Source organism: Orycteropus afer, unplaced genomic scaffold, assembly GCF_000298275.1.
Source record: "Orycteropus afer afer isolate SDZICR_OR568_19922 unplaced genomic scaffold, OryAfe1.0 scaffold00044, whole genome shotgun sequence".
Classification (NCBI taxonomy): domain Eukaryota; kingdom Metazoa; phylum Chordata; class Mammalia; order Tubulidentata; family Orycteropodidae; genus Orycteropus; species Orycteropus afer.
This window is the reverse complement of record NW_006921631.1, coordinates 108,574-123,244: the sequence shown is the minus strand read 5'-3', so window position 1 is coordinate 123,244 and position 14,671 is coordinate 108,574. Positions and strand designations below refer to the sequence as shown.

At 45.1% G+C, this 14,671-nt stretch overlaps 1 protein-coding gene across 1 annotated transcript in view; it reads left to right on the top strand.

Moving 5' to 3' along the window:
• The window catches only part of FMO2 (flavin containing dimethylaniline monoxygenase 2), a 56,010-nt gene that overhangs the window by 27,844 nt on the left and 13,495 nt on the right, over positions 1-14,671 (top strand). Inside the window, exon 4 of the mRNA XM_007937697.2 lies at positions 10,765-10,907. Coding sequence (XP_007935888.1) covers positions 10,765-10,907 — 143 coding nt within the window. The remainder of the gene's footprint in view (positions 1-10,764; positions 10,908-14,671) is intronic.

The window sequence follows — 14,671 nt, the reverse complement described above, 5'->3', positions numbered from 1 at the left end:
TCAGTGGTGATTGGAACCATCCAAACAGTGAAGTTTCTGCGTTGCGTTGGTTGCGTAGTTCCTCTTTTAGTCGAGTTAATGTGTTAATATTCTGTTCCACTAGTCCAGATTTATTAATATAATAACAACATTCTTCTCCCAGGAAGATGCAAGTTCCACCTTCTGCTGCAGTTAGGGGGTCTAGGGCTCTCCAGTTCTGCAAAGAAACTTGGGCTAAAGAAGTTAGTTGTCGCTGTAGGGAGGCTAAGGAGTCGGCAGTGGTTTCAAGTGCAATTTCGATATGGACTTGGAAGTCCTGAGCTGATATTATGCTGTGGCTCAAGGCTCTGCCTGCCATTCCTGCTGCTGCAACGGCAGAGGCTAGGCTAATACCTATCATGATGGGTAGGAAGGCAGCCCTTTTGATTCTAGTCTCTTGTAATAGTCAGGAGACCAGATTTTTCATAGAGGGTGAGTTGGGGTACTATGGTTACTGTGAAGCAGGGACCTGGAATGGTGGAATTTAAACATTTAGTTAAAGTTCCATTACACCAAAAGAAAATGCTAGGTGATGCAGAGGTGATGGAAATATTCTGTGGTGTTTGGTTAAAGGTTTTAAGTGCCCAAAGGGGTATATGTGATAGAGAGGTGGTGCATGAAGAGTTGAGGGTGGGAGTAAATAGTGGTGGAGTTAAATTGATAGGTACAGCTGCAAGTAAGGGTCATTTGAGTGAGGCACAAAGGAAGCAATGTGAAACATTAGGTAGAGTCTGAGTATAATTGAGGAGAGATAGGGAATATTGGATGATGTGTATCCAGGAGGGTGTTGGAAAGGTCTGGACTTGTGTTGGGTCAAGAACTGTTTGGGGATCTCCTTGGATCTGTTTTTGTAGGTTAAGTTCTTCTTGGGAAATGGAGATAAGAACTCGTGTAAGGTTGCAGGGGGTGTGGATTGTTCGTTCTATTTTGATGGTTTCTGCGGGTAAGATGGCAAAGCCATTGTAATACAGTTTTCCAATAACTCCATTTGCCCACCTGCCGTTCTTTGGATCACTAATGTGGAGGTGTAATCTCATGGTTTTAGTGAAAAATGCTCCAGAGTAATCTATGTAACTATGTATTCTGCATGACCAATAATAACATCCGCCATAGGTTGAGGAGCTTTGGTTGCATTTGGGATCGGATCGGTCATATGTAAAACAGAGGTAGGGGAAATTACTGGGGAATACTGATTTGGGGGAAATGGGTATTTAGTTGTGTTGTATTTGTTGGTGGGTAGTCTGCCTGACCAATAAGCTGTAGGGACTTTTGTCCCTCCCAGACTGTAAATCTCCAGACATGGTTGGGTGGGAGTTTATTGGGATTGGATATGGGTTCAGTATTAGTGAGGGTCAGTAGGACGAGGGGTCCGATTAAGACAGAGTTTAGTTGGACCCAGCATTTGGCATGTATAGAAATCATGATTTGTCTGGGCCCTTTTGACATGGGAGAGGTGGTGCCACAAGGGGTCACCCAGGGTTTTACCACCGTGGGAGTGGTTAAGATAACAGTATGTGGTCCAGTCCAGCGAGGTTTCAGTGGCTCTGGATGCAAAGTTTTCAGAAGCACTGCGTCTCCGGGTTGTAGGTGAGTTGTTATTGGTGGTCCTGGAGAATCGGTCCCTAAGGGTTGTGGTAGATACCTGTCTGCATGTTCTCTCAGTAGCTGCCTAAGGAGAGAAAGGTACGGGAGATAGGAAGCTAGGGGAGGGGATTGCATGGGTAAATTATGGTTTAGGAGGAAAGGTCGGCCATACATCAATTCAAAAGGGCTGAGAAAGGTTGGTGCTTTAGGAGTTGCTCTTATGCGTGCTAAGGCAAATGGGAGGAGGTCTATCCAGGATTTACAGAGCTCTAAGGAGAGTTTGGTAAGGTGTGTTTTGATAAGGCCATTGGCTCTTTCAATTTTACCTGATGATTGAGGTCGGTAGGGGATATGGAGGTGCCAGTGGATCCCTAGGGAGGAGGAGACTTGTTGGGTAATCTGTGAAACAAAAGCTGGCCCGTTGTCTGACTGTATGGAGGATGGCAGGCCAAACCGAGGGATGATGTGAGTTATTAAGATATTGGCTGCTGTAGCTGCAGTTTCATTCTTTGTGGGGAAGGCTTCCAGCCACCCAGTTAGGGTGTCTATAAGTATAAAAAGGTATTTGAAAGACTTGTGAGATGGCATATGAGTGAAATCGATTTGCCAATCTTGACCAGGTAGGTGTCCTCTCATCTGATGAGTGGGGAAGGTTGGTTTAAGGTTTCCTTGGGGACTTGTGGATACACAAACAGTACAGGTGGAACAGACAGATTCAATAGAGGTGTTGAGTAAGGGCAACATGAGAAGAGGTTGTAGGAAATGTTTCAGGGCTTTGGTTCCTATGTGGAGGGAATTATGAATCATGAGGACAAGGGGCTCTACTTGGGAGTCAGGAAGAATAAATCTGTTGTGAAGGAAGAGCCATCCTTCAGGGGAGCAATTCCCTCCTTTTGTTTCCCAATGTGACAATTCCTCAGGGTTGTACTGTGGATGGATGGAGGGGAGTGAGAGGAACAGGATGGGAGTTGGTGGGTTCGCAGAGTCCCTGGTGAGGTTCCGGGTTGTGGAATCTGCCTTGTTGTTGCCTTGGGTGACCAAGGAACTGTCAGTTTGATGTCCCTTACAATGTATGATGGCTACTTTGGACGGTAGTTGGAGGGCATTTAGGAGTTGGAGAATAAACTTGGCGTTAATTATGGGGGAAACTTTGGCTGTTAGAAACCCTCGTTGTTCCCATATTGGGCCGTGACAGTGTGCTATAAGGAATGCGTACTTGGAGTCCGTGTAAATATTAGCCGTCTGTTCTTTTGCTAGTTGTAAGGCCCTGGTGAGGGTGACTAGCTTGGCTTTCTGAGATGAGGTGCCTTCAGGGAGGGTGTGGGCTTCTACAACATCAGTCAGGGTGACAACAGCATATGCTGCCCTACGCCATCCATGGGAGTCTATAGCTGAGCTGCCGTCAACAAAGAAGGTGATATCTGGGTGGGTTATGGGCTGGTCATATAAGGAGTCAGGAGACGTAGGTAAGGTGTCTAAAATTTCTGTGCAAGAGTGGGAGTGTGGTGGGTCATGAGTTGGTAGCAGTGTGGCTGCGTTGAGGGGTGGAGGCTGGGCTAAATGAACATCGGGATTCTCGATAAAAGTAAGGTAGAAAAATTGGAGATGAGATGGGGATAGGAGGGAAAGGGAATGGTGAGATAACAGGTCTTTTATTCTGTGTGAGGAAAACACATGAAGAGGGTGGTGGAGGGTTAGTTTGAATGCTTCCTGTGTAAGAACTGCTGCTGCCGCTAGTGCTTTCAGGCAGGGTTGCCATCCTCGTATTGTGGGATCTAGACATTTGGATAGGTAGGCCACTGGGGAGGGGAAGGGACCATGAGGTTGGGTAAGAACTCCTAGAGTCGTCCCTTGACGTTCATTGGTGAATAAAGAGAAAGGTTTGGTAAGATTGGGGAGATGAAGAGGTGGAGATTGTACAAGGTGATTTTTCAGGGTGGTGAAGGCGGCCTTAATGAGTTGTGGTGATTGGAGGGGACCAATGGGTGTGTCCTTGGCTGCATTGTAGAAGGGCTTAGCTAGAAGGGAAAAGTTAGGGATCCAATGTCTAAAGAACCCAACTAGTCAGAGGAATGATAGGATTTGGTCGGCAGAGGTAGGGGGTAGTAGATCTCATATTACTTGATTTCTATCCAGGGTGAGTTCCTGGGTGGTGGGTGTTAGTTTAAGGCCAAGGTAAATGACAGAGGGAGTAGATAACTGGACTTTAGAGGGTGAAACCCAGTACCCCTTTTTTGCAAGGAAATTTAAAAGAGTGGCAGTGTGTGTAGTTGACTGTTCTAAGGAGGGCCTACATAGGAGAAGGTCATCGACATATTGTAAGAGAACAGATGGGGAGAGGTTGCATTCTAGTAGGTCTCTGGCCAGTGCCTGTCCGAAGTGACTTGGACTGTCCCTGAATCCTTGTGGGAGCACTGTCCATGTGAGTTGGGAGGAGGTGTGAGTGTCGGGATCTTCCCAAGTGAAGGCAAAAAGGTTGTAACACCTGGGGTCTAAGGGGATTGTGAAAAAAGCATCTTTGAGATCTAAAACAGAAAAATGAGTGGTAGTAGGGGGAATATTGGAGAGTAAGGTATAGGGGTTAGGGACAACGGGATGCAGGGGAACTATGGCACTGTTAATAAGACGAAGGTCTTGGACTAGTCAGTAGGACCCATTAGGTTTCTTGACTGATAAAATAGGGGTATTGCATGGGGATTGGGTGGGGATTAAGAGTGCTTTAGATAAGAAGCGCTGTATAAGAGGTTTCAGGCCTAGTTGGTGTGTGCAAGAAATGGGAAATTGGGGCTTGGATGGAAACTGTGTGGGATCCTTTAAATTTACCATAACAGGGGAGTGATGAGAGGCGATGGATGGGGAAGAAGTATCCCACATGCATGGATCAACAAGGTCAGGGGGTATAGGAAAAGCTGGTGCTTGCAGGGAGGTAGCAGTTAATGATAGCAGGAAAGAGGCAGAGTGATCTTGAGCCCAAGTGAGAGTGGTTTTAATTTTTGCGAGGAAATCTCACCCTAAAAGGGGGGTGGGGCAGGTTGGTATAATAAGAAATGAGTTTGAAAGAATTTTGTTATCTACTAAACAGGTGATGGGGCTGGTTGTGGGGGGGGGGGGGTTGAGGGTTGCCTGTTAATTCCCATAACAGAGACTGAGGAAGGGAAACACGGTCCTGAGAAGGAGGGGAGTACAGAATAGGTAGCCCCTGTATCAATCAAAAAGGAGATTGACTTACCCGCTACCTTGACAGTGACCCTGGGCTCAGCGAGAGTGATCAGGGTTGTTGAGTCCGGGCTCCCTCAGTTGTCAGTGGCCAGGTCCAAGACTGTCAATAGCAGATTAGTGGGTGGAGAGGATAGCTTTCCGTGCTTTGACACAGAGGGGCAGTCACTCTTCCAATGTCCTTTTAAACCACATGCTGGACATGGGCCAGGGGCCGGTCAGTGCTGAGGGCAGGATCTGGCCCAGTGTCCTTCCTTACCGCACTTGAAGCAGGATCGGAGAGCTGCCAAGGAGGGGAGGTCTTCTGTCACTATGTGCTGGCCTCAGGGCCACTAGCAAGGCATTGGCCTGCAAGGCGGCCTTCTGGCGGGTCCTGGCTTCCCTATCTGCCTCCACTTTCTCTTCCCGGATGTTAAAGACTTTAAAGTCCATGTTTACTAAGTCTCTGATGGGAGTCTGGGGTCCCTCTTCAGCTTTCTTTAATTTCTTTCTAATGTCAGGAGCTGATTGGGTTATGAAATGAGTGGCTGGGACTGTGGCTCCAGCCGGAGAGGAGGGGTCTAGATGGGTAAATTGGGTAAGGGCCTCGGTTAATCGGTTCAGGAAGGTGGCTGGGTTTTCACCCGGAAGTTGGGTAATCTCCCGGAGTTTGTTAAAATTAACTGCTTTATGAGAGACAGCTTGTAGGCCTGCCAGGAGGCATTGGAGAATTTTATCTCTGCGGGCTCACCCAGTCTGTCTGGACTGGGTGTCAGGCTGGTACTCCCAGCCTGGGTTGTGCACTGGAACAGCATCTGCTCCAATGGGCATGGAGTTATCTGTTAGGTGGGTTTGGTCAGCATGTTCTCGGGCGGCACTAAGGACTCTATCTTTTTCGTCTGGGAAGAGGGTAGAGGAAGGGATGACATATATGTCATGCCAGGTTAAATCATAGGTCTGAGAAAGGTATCGGAACTCTTTGATGTAAGTAGTAGGGTCATTAGAAAAAGAGCCTAAGCGTTTTTCAATTTGGGACAAATCAGCCAGGGAAAAGGGGGCATGGACGTGTACAATTCCCTCAGACCCAGCAACTTCTTTGCCCAGGTGGCAAAGAAGTTGCTGGGAGCGGGTGTGGTGGCTCACGGGAGAAGGAAGGGTGGGAGAGATGGAGGAGGAGGCGTCTGGGGAGGTGGGCGAGATGGGAGAGGTAGAGGAGGAGGCATCTGGGGAAGTGGGTGAGATGGGAGGACAGGGGATTGTCGGGGTAAGGGGAAGGGATGATGGTGCTATCTGGGGGAGAGGGGGTTGTGCTGCAACATAAGGAGGGGGTCTGGAGGGTAGGGACAGGCTTTCCAGTGGGTCAGAAAAGGAGGAAGAGGAGACGGTTGGGTTGGTTTCTAAGGGGGAGAGAGGCGTGGGTTTATGAGGTTTGGGGTTTTTGCAGGCAAGGAGAATCTGGATGGTATTACATTTCTTACACAATGAGGGTCGGGAGCGCAAATAAAAGAAGGCTCGGACATAGGGGACTTCCGGCCATTTGCCTGTGCGTCAGCAAAAATTGTCTAGGTCTGTAAGGATGTTAAAGTCAAAAGTCCCATGCTCTGGCCAGCGAGAGCCATTGTCCAGTGTGTACTGGGGCCATGCCGTGGTGGAGTAAAAGATGAGGCATTTGGGACGATGTCCTGGTCTAGTAACAAGGGCTTAAGGTTTGCTAATAAACACCCCAGAGGGGTTGTTGGATCAATTTTGGAGTTTTGATTACCCATTAGTTCTGAGTTTTTCAGATAGGCCCACCAGAGCCCTATGGCAACAGGATAGGGCCACCAGAACCCTATGTCAGCCAGACTGTTTTGCATAGGTGGATGTCTCCACCTGACACTAGACAGTCAAACGAGGGGTACACCCTCAGGGGAGGTAGGATATCAGGCGTCCGCGAGCAACCAGACTCCCAGACCGTGAGGAGTTTCTGACATGGTACCATGATTTTTCTGGGGTTCCTGGAAACCTGTGCCAATGATGCAGAAAACTCTGGGACAAAACTCACACTTTTGGGCAAGTCAACTCTCCAAAAATAATCACACAGGAGATATTACTAAAGGAAAGTAGTCACACTGGAAACACGTCCCAAGAACTAGTCAAATGCCTAGTTGTCTGCCCTCCTCTCAGGGATTTGAGTGAGTCTTTGGCTAAGGTGTCTCCGTGTAAACCCCGGAGCGGAGGGCAGAGCCACACCATTATGCCGATCCGACTTCACACAGAAATCACCTGAGGGCCCACCCAGACTCCAGCAAGTCAATTCCCCAAAAGTAATCACACTGGAGACATGTCCCGAGGACCAGTCAGATGCCTGGTTGTCCACTCCCCTCTTGGGGATTAAGTGAGTCTTTGGCTAAGGTGTCTCTGTATAAACCCCAGAGCGGAGGGCAGAGCCATACCATTATGTCGATCCGACTTCACATGGAAATCAACTGAGGGCCCACTCAGGCTCCGCGACCTAGATCTTGGAGCATCACAGAGACATTCACACAACCTCTCAGTCAGACGCAGACAAATTACAAGAAAACCAATTCAAACCATCTGGTAGTAGGCACTGGTTCATCGCCCAGAGCCAAAAAATTAAAATGGTCCACAGGATGGAGGACAACAGAATACAAAATGTATGTCCTCTGGTGGGCATTGAGTAAAGGGTAAGATGTGACTTACCGGTGGTGGATGCAGGGGGCCGGAATTCCCTGGTCTGGAGGGAAGAGGGAGAAGGGGAGTTAGAACTCCCTCAAGTTCTACTCCTCTTCCCGGGTGTCGGCACCAAAATGTAATGCAGAGCTACTGAGACACCAGGACACGGAGTTGTTTCAGAGCAGCAGTTTATTGGTGCTCCCGAGTGAGGTTCTCATACCCTAGCATCAGGGCCAGAGAAGTCGCATCCCCGGGCAGGGGGCATGGACTTTTATAGACACAGAGAGGACCTGTTTGGGGACAGTAAGGGAGTGACAGGGTCCTCTAAGGAAATGGCAGGGTCCAATTAGCTGTTAGCATGGGTCTGCACTTAATTAACATGAGGGGGCTTCAGAAGAGGAAGTTTGTCACTGCATGGGACTTTACAGTCTGGGCAGGTTCTGTCACTGTGGTTGTCTTATCAGGCTGTCTCATCAGGGCCTGACATCTGGAGGAAGCTGCCAACTGACATTTTGGGGCTTGGGTTTGCTTCAGCCTAACAGTTGTTATGTGCAATCGAGTCAGACCTGACTCATAGAGACCCCTCCTTGGGTTTCCAAGGCATATCGCTACAGAAGTAGATTGCCCCATCTTCCTTCAGAGGAGTGGCTGGTGGGTTTGAACCACCAGCCTTCTGGTTAGCAGTCAAGTGCCTTAGGTACTACGCTACCTAAACTCCTTTCACTCAGCATAATGTCCTCCAAGTTCATCGATGTTATGCCATGTTTTGCAGATTCTACATTATTCTTTAGTGTTGCATAGTATTCCATTCCATTCCATCCAAACACAATTACGTCTATTAACCTTTTTGTATCTTATTATACTGGGAACTTGGTTAGCTTGCTCCAAAGTTGCTAAATCTTTCCATATTTTCAGAGAATTCCTATCTAAGCTGTTGGAGAGGCCCTTTTAGCCATGCACTTAATTTGGTCTTTTCCCAGCCCACCAAACATCTGTGATTTATTACAACCTTAGAGGCTTTTCTTTGGAGCCATGCCCATGGCCAGGGATTGCTGAGGAGACTTCCTAGAAATAAAGGCTGCTATAGAGCAATGAGGAAGCTCTGGTGGTGTGGTGCCTGAGGCATTTGACTGCTAACCAGAAGCCTGGTGGTTCAAACCCACCAGCACTCCTCAGAAGGAAGACTGGGCAATCTACTTCCATAGAGATACTGCCTGGAAACCTAAGGAGGGGTTGGTATGAGTCAAAATTGACTCGACAGCAGTGAGTTTGGCTTGCTTTCTTTTTTTCCAAAGGGCAGTGATGGGGGAAGGTTCAGGGGAGGAATGGCAGGCAGCAATGGGGACCCTGCATACATCTATCCTGATGTTACCAGGCCTTTCCCTAGAGAGCACATTTCATTCCCAAAGCCCTGGAGTAAAACATCTAAACCAGTGGTGTTCAAGCCAGGCCTTAATTAGAAGCTTCTGTGAACCATCTAAAATACTGATGTCTGGGACTCCACCCCAAAAAACTCAATTGATGTGGGTGAAATTAAATCAAGTAAAGACTGCTCAAGTGATTTTAATATGCAGCCAGGACTGTGACCTGTGTGCTAACGTGTGGTTATCAAACTTTAGCATAGCATCAAAATCACTTTGAGGGCTTCTCAAAGCACAGGTTGGTGGACCCCATCCCTAGTATTTCTTATTCAGTAGGATGAGGCACTAGGCTACTAATCGTTAGGTTGGCGATTGGAACCACAACCTACTTCACAGGAGAAAAGACCTGGCAAACTGTAAATAAAGATTTACAGCCTGGGAGACCCTAAGGGGCAATTCGATTCAACAGCTTTTAATAAGTTCCTCAGTGACACTGATTCTGCTGACCCAAGAACCACACTTTGAGAACCAAGGATCTAAATGTTCTTTCAAAGGGAAAATAATAAAGTCAAGTATTCCTGGCACAGAGAGTTTCATCTGTGATTAACCACCTATTGTTAGTAAGACCAACCAGCAACCTCAAAGTATAAAACACATAAGAAATGCTAGGGTATGCATACAGTACAGGACATAAGGAGTTGATTTCAAGGGGTACCTTATATTTTTAAAGAAACAACGCAATGGTTTTGGATGAAGTAACAGCAGAGTCCGATGCTGCTTTTTGACTATTTTTGCCTACTTTTGGACTATGTAATGATACTTTAATAGCATATAGCATACATTCATTTAGCTATTTTCTTAAATGCTTTCTATGGTACTATTATTATGATTGTGTAATAATTAGGCCTAGCTAATGTTGGTTAGGGAGCTCTGGTGGCATAGTGCCTAAGGTATTTGACTGCTAACCAGAAGGCTGACAATTCAAAGCCACTCCTCAGAAGGAAGGTTGGGAAATCTACTTCCATAGTGATACCACCTTGGAAACCCAAGGAGGGGTCGCTATGAGTTGGATCTGACTCAACAGCAGTGAGTTTGGTTTGGTTTTGGTTTAATATTGGTTAAGTGCTTGGCTGCTAACTGAAAGGTCAGCAGTTCAAACCCACAAAGAAAAGACTTAGCGATCTGCTCCCATAAAGATTATGGTCTAGAAAACCCTATGAGGCAGTTCTACTCTGTCCTACGAGGATGCTATGAGTTGGAATGAACTCCACAGCACACAATGTTTACTGACTTATTGCAACCTGCAGACCATTTGGAACTTTTATATCCTAGGCTTTTAGTTTAATAGAGAGCTTATTTACTTTTGCAAAATAAGAAGGATAAATATGATTGCCCAACCTTTCTTCTTAGGAGTGGCTGGTGGGTTTGAACCTCCAGCCTTCTGGTTAGCAGTCAAATCCCTTGGGCACTATGCCACCAGAGCTCCCTTCCTAATTGTTTACACAATCGTAATAATAACACTATACCGAGCATTTAAGAAATTGTATGTGTGTGTGTGTGTGTGTGTGTGTATGATATTAAAATGTCATTATGCAGTCCAAAAGTAGGCAAAAACAGATAGTCAAAAGCCAGCATCTGATTCTGCTCTTAATTCATCCAAAACCATTGCACAATTTCTGGACAAATATAAGCTACCCCTTAAAATCAACTCCTTTGGTCCTATACCATATGCATACCCTAGCATTTCTTATGTGTTTTATACATTGAGGTTGCTGGTTGGTCTTGCTATTATGATTCCTCTGAGAGAGAAAGAGGAAGAACAAATGATCAACCCCAGAAACAAAGAGCTGACGCAACTTAGTTTCACCAAAATTAACTTAACATAGTTAATGACTCAGAAGTTCATGAACTTTTTCTCTTTTCCTTGAAGGTATTGAGAAGTTCAAAGGCCAGTATTTCCATAGCCGCCAATACAAGCACCCAGAGGGATTTGAGGGAAAACGGATCCTGGTGATTGGAATAGGAAACTCGGCCTCAGATATTGCTGTGGAACTGAGTAAGAAGGCTGCTCAGGTACAATGTTCTCTGCTTACCTTGTACCATGGAAGAAGGAAAGAGGAGGAACATATTGGAGAACCCCAGCCCCACAACTGAGGTTTCATTGTTCATTAATTATTTGGTATGTTGCCCAGTGTGGCACCATAGGAAATCTGGATCTCAAGAGGCCAAAGTTTTGCTTTCCAGCTCTGCCACTAAGCAGCCATGTTATCCAGAGCAAGTCATTTAATTTCTCTGAGCTCTGGTTCCTTCATTTTTTAAATGGGGAGTTTGTACTTGATGGCTTTCAGTACAAAAGGCTGTTGTGTTTCTCCCCAGGGAAGTGCATGAGGAGTTGATCTGTTCATATTTTTGGGGTGCCTTTTAGAAATTGAATGCATATTTGAAATGTAGATAATCCTCAGTTATTCAAAGATCATAACAAGAAAGAATTAATAAATAATAAGACTTCTCACCAATATTATAGATATTTAGGTGTTCCCTGAGGTCTTCCGATGACTATCAGCTTTGAACCTGATCAAGAATGATACCATCTGAGCTATCAAGGAAGGAGACAGTACAAAATGTAGATAATGCTGACAGAGATGACTGAAAATGACAGAAAATAAATCCCTTCTGAAAGGACAAACATAAGCAAATATAGGAAAAGAATCCTCTTGCTAGAATATTTCCTCTCACCAGGTCCCTGAACCCAGAAGCCCTCTCATACTACCACTAGCTTCCTCACCTCGTATTTTCTGGCCACATGGGACTGACCACAGCCACGGTCCAAAACCAGCAAACTTTCCAGTTCTGAGTCTTACACTTTCAGGGCTTGAGATACCAGTAGCAAACATGATTTAAAAAAAAAAAAAAAAATATCACTAGGGGGAGAGTACCTGATTTATGAACTGCTGTATGGAAAGTGAATTTGCTCTGTAAATCTTCACCCAAATCGATTTAAAAAAAAAAAAAAAAAAAAAAACCATGGTGTCTCCAAACAGGTTAATAAAGGGGTTACACTGGGACTTGTCAGAGTCATCTAACAGCGCCAGCCCAGGGACAGAGCAGGTCATTAATACCAGAAAGAGATTTGTTAGACTCAAGGGATCCTCATCAATTTTGTGAAAAGAAAATACTTTTCACTTTTCAAAGCTTTGAGACCTCAGTGTGAAGAACAAGTGGGGAAGCACTTACTATAAATCGTGGAGCAGAGCAGTCTAATGGTGTGAGGCACAGGGAGCATGTGGAGCTACCAGCTACAGTCTCCTTCCTACTGGGAACACCTGCAAAGTTTGAGGTAGGATGTAGGATAGAGTAAAATGATAGATGCAAATTTAGCAAAAGACCAAGTGAAGATTCATACTTGACCACTATATGTTGTCAGGTCCATGATTTGACTTAGAAGAGATATTCCAAAAATATCAAATCCTGGAGTCCTAGAGTCGATGCCTTATATGGTTTTGCCTTATGTAAAAAGTTTCTTATTAACATACTTGGCTGTTAACCAAAAAGTTGGAGAGTCAGTCCACACAGAGGTATCTTGGAAAAAAGGCCTAACAATCTACTTCCAAACATTCAGCCATTGGAAACCCTATGGAGTACATTTCAACTCTGACATACATAGGGTTGCCATGAATCATGAGCCATGAGCTAGGAGTTGAACATTTTCCCTGTTGACTTACAGGTTTCCTCTGATACCACACTGGGGAACCTACCAACCAATTAATGAGTAGACTCTATGGGAACTGCAGTTTATGATGCCATATGCCATATTAAGAAACTACTTTGGCTCCATCTGTGACCCTTACAGCTCCTTAAACAATCTTTTACACAGAGTTTATCTTCAGTATTTATTAAATTAATAACATAAATTTATAATTATAATAAAACCTTACACAGACTAATATACTCTTAACCATCTGGGAAAAGACTTATCAAAGACTTTATAGGAGCTACAAATCTGAAGAACACCAATTGGGATAGGAAAGCTTTAAATTAAAACCTAAACTCACCATGCTGCTGAGGGTGCCCTGTTTCTGAAAAGTGCATGTTCATAAGGATAAGTGCCCTCAAGATCCTACTTACAGATTACACCTTAATATAAAGAAAACAAAAATCCTCACAACTGGACCAATAAGCATCATTACAATAAATAGAGAAAAGACTGAAGTTGTCAAAGACTTCGTATTACGTGGTTCTACAATCAACACCAAGGGAAGCAGCAGTCAAGATAGCAGACAACATATAGCACTTGGGCTAATCAGCTGCAAAAGACTTTTTTCAAGTGCTGAAGAGTAAAGATGTCTCCTTGAGGACTAAGGTGCACCTGACACCAGCCGTGATATTTTCAATCACCTCATATGCATGTGAGAACTGGACAAGGAATAAGGAAGACCGAAGAGAATTGATGCTTTTGAGTTGTGGTACTGGCGAAGAATGCTGAAAGTACCATGGACTGCTAAAAGAACTAACAAATCTGTCCTGGAAGAAGTGCAGCCAGAATGCTCCTTGGAAGTGAGAATGGCCAGGCTTTATCTCACCTACTTTGGTTATGTTGTAAAAAGAGACCATTCTCTGGAGAAGGATGTCATGGTTGGTAAAGTAGAAGGTCAACAAAAGAGGGGAAGGCCTTCAATAATATGGACTGACACAGTGGCTACAACCATGGGCTCAGGTATAGCCAGGATCGTGGAGCTGGCACAGGACCAGGCAGTGTTTCATTCTGCTGTGCATAGGATTGCTATGAGTCAGAGAGGACTCGACAGCACCTAACAACAACAACAAGAAGATCCTAGTTAGAGTGGGAGAACAATGTGGAACAAAACTCAAAATCATAAAAAAGAAAAAAAAAGACCAGGTTTACTGGTCTGAGAGACCCTGGTTAGACCCCTGAGACTATGAGACCTAGTCACCCTTCAGGTCTGGAAATGAACTCACTCCTATGGCTTCCAGCCAAACAATGGACAGGCATAGAGGGTGAACATTTGCATCAGGTAGATACACACTGTAAAGCGATCAATCAATCATGAGCGAACAGAAGGGCAGTGTTTGCACAGGGAGAGAGCTGGAGGTAGGGGTGGGGGCAGGAATGCATATAGAAGAAGAAAACAGGGAAGAAGTAACTACAGGGAGGAAGTGGGAAGAGACTTGTTACATTGTGGGGAATTGCAGTCAATGTCATGAAACAAAATGTGTATGAACTGCTATAAACTTTCACTCAAATCACAATAAATTTTTTTTTAATAAAAAGGATTAGTTGCCCTCTCCCACACACCAAAAGATATTGTGGGATGCCACACTCCAAAAGATACCATTTCAGGATACTATGGGATAGTAATGAGTCATCCACACACTCCCCGACTGAAAATCAAATCTCTTGAGCCTTACTCTTTGCGTCTATCTTTGGTAGCCGCTGGTGGAGCTGGCCATTGGCTGAAGGGACAGTCACAACAAAAAGCAAGTTAGTAACATAAGCAGAGCAGCAAATCTGAAATGTGGATTGACCCTAAGAAAGAAGGAGAGCCATCAGCAATGGAAATGGACACTAATGGAAATATTTAAGTTTAGTACTTAATACCTAATCAGAGTATTGGTAAGTCACATAAGGACAACAGTGGAAAAAATGAGACATAAGTATGCTTCTACACTCAGTGAATGAATGCCACACCATTCCTTTTCAAACGGTCATTCCCAGCATAGTAGATCGTATGGTTGTCTGATTCAAAATGGCCAAAACCAGTCCATTTCAGCTCACTAATGCCGAGGATATCAATCTTTATGCGTTCCATTTCCTTTTT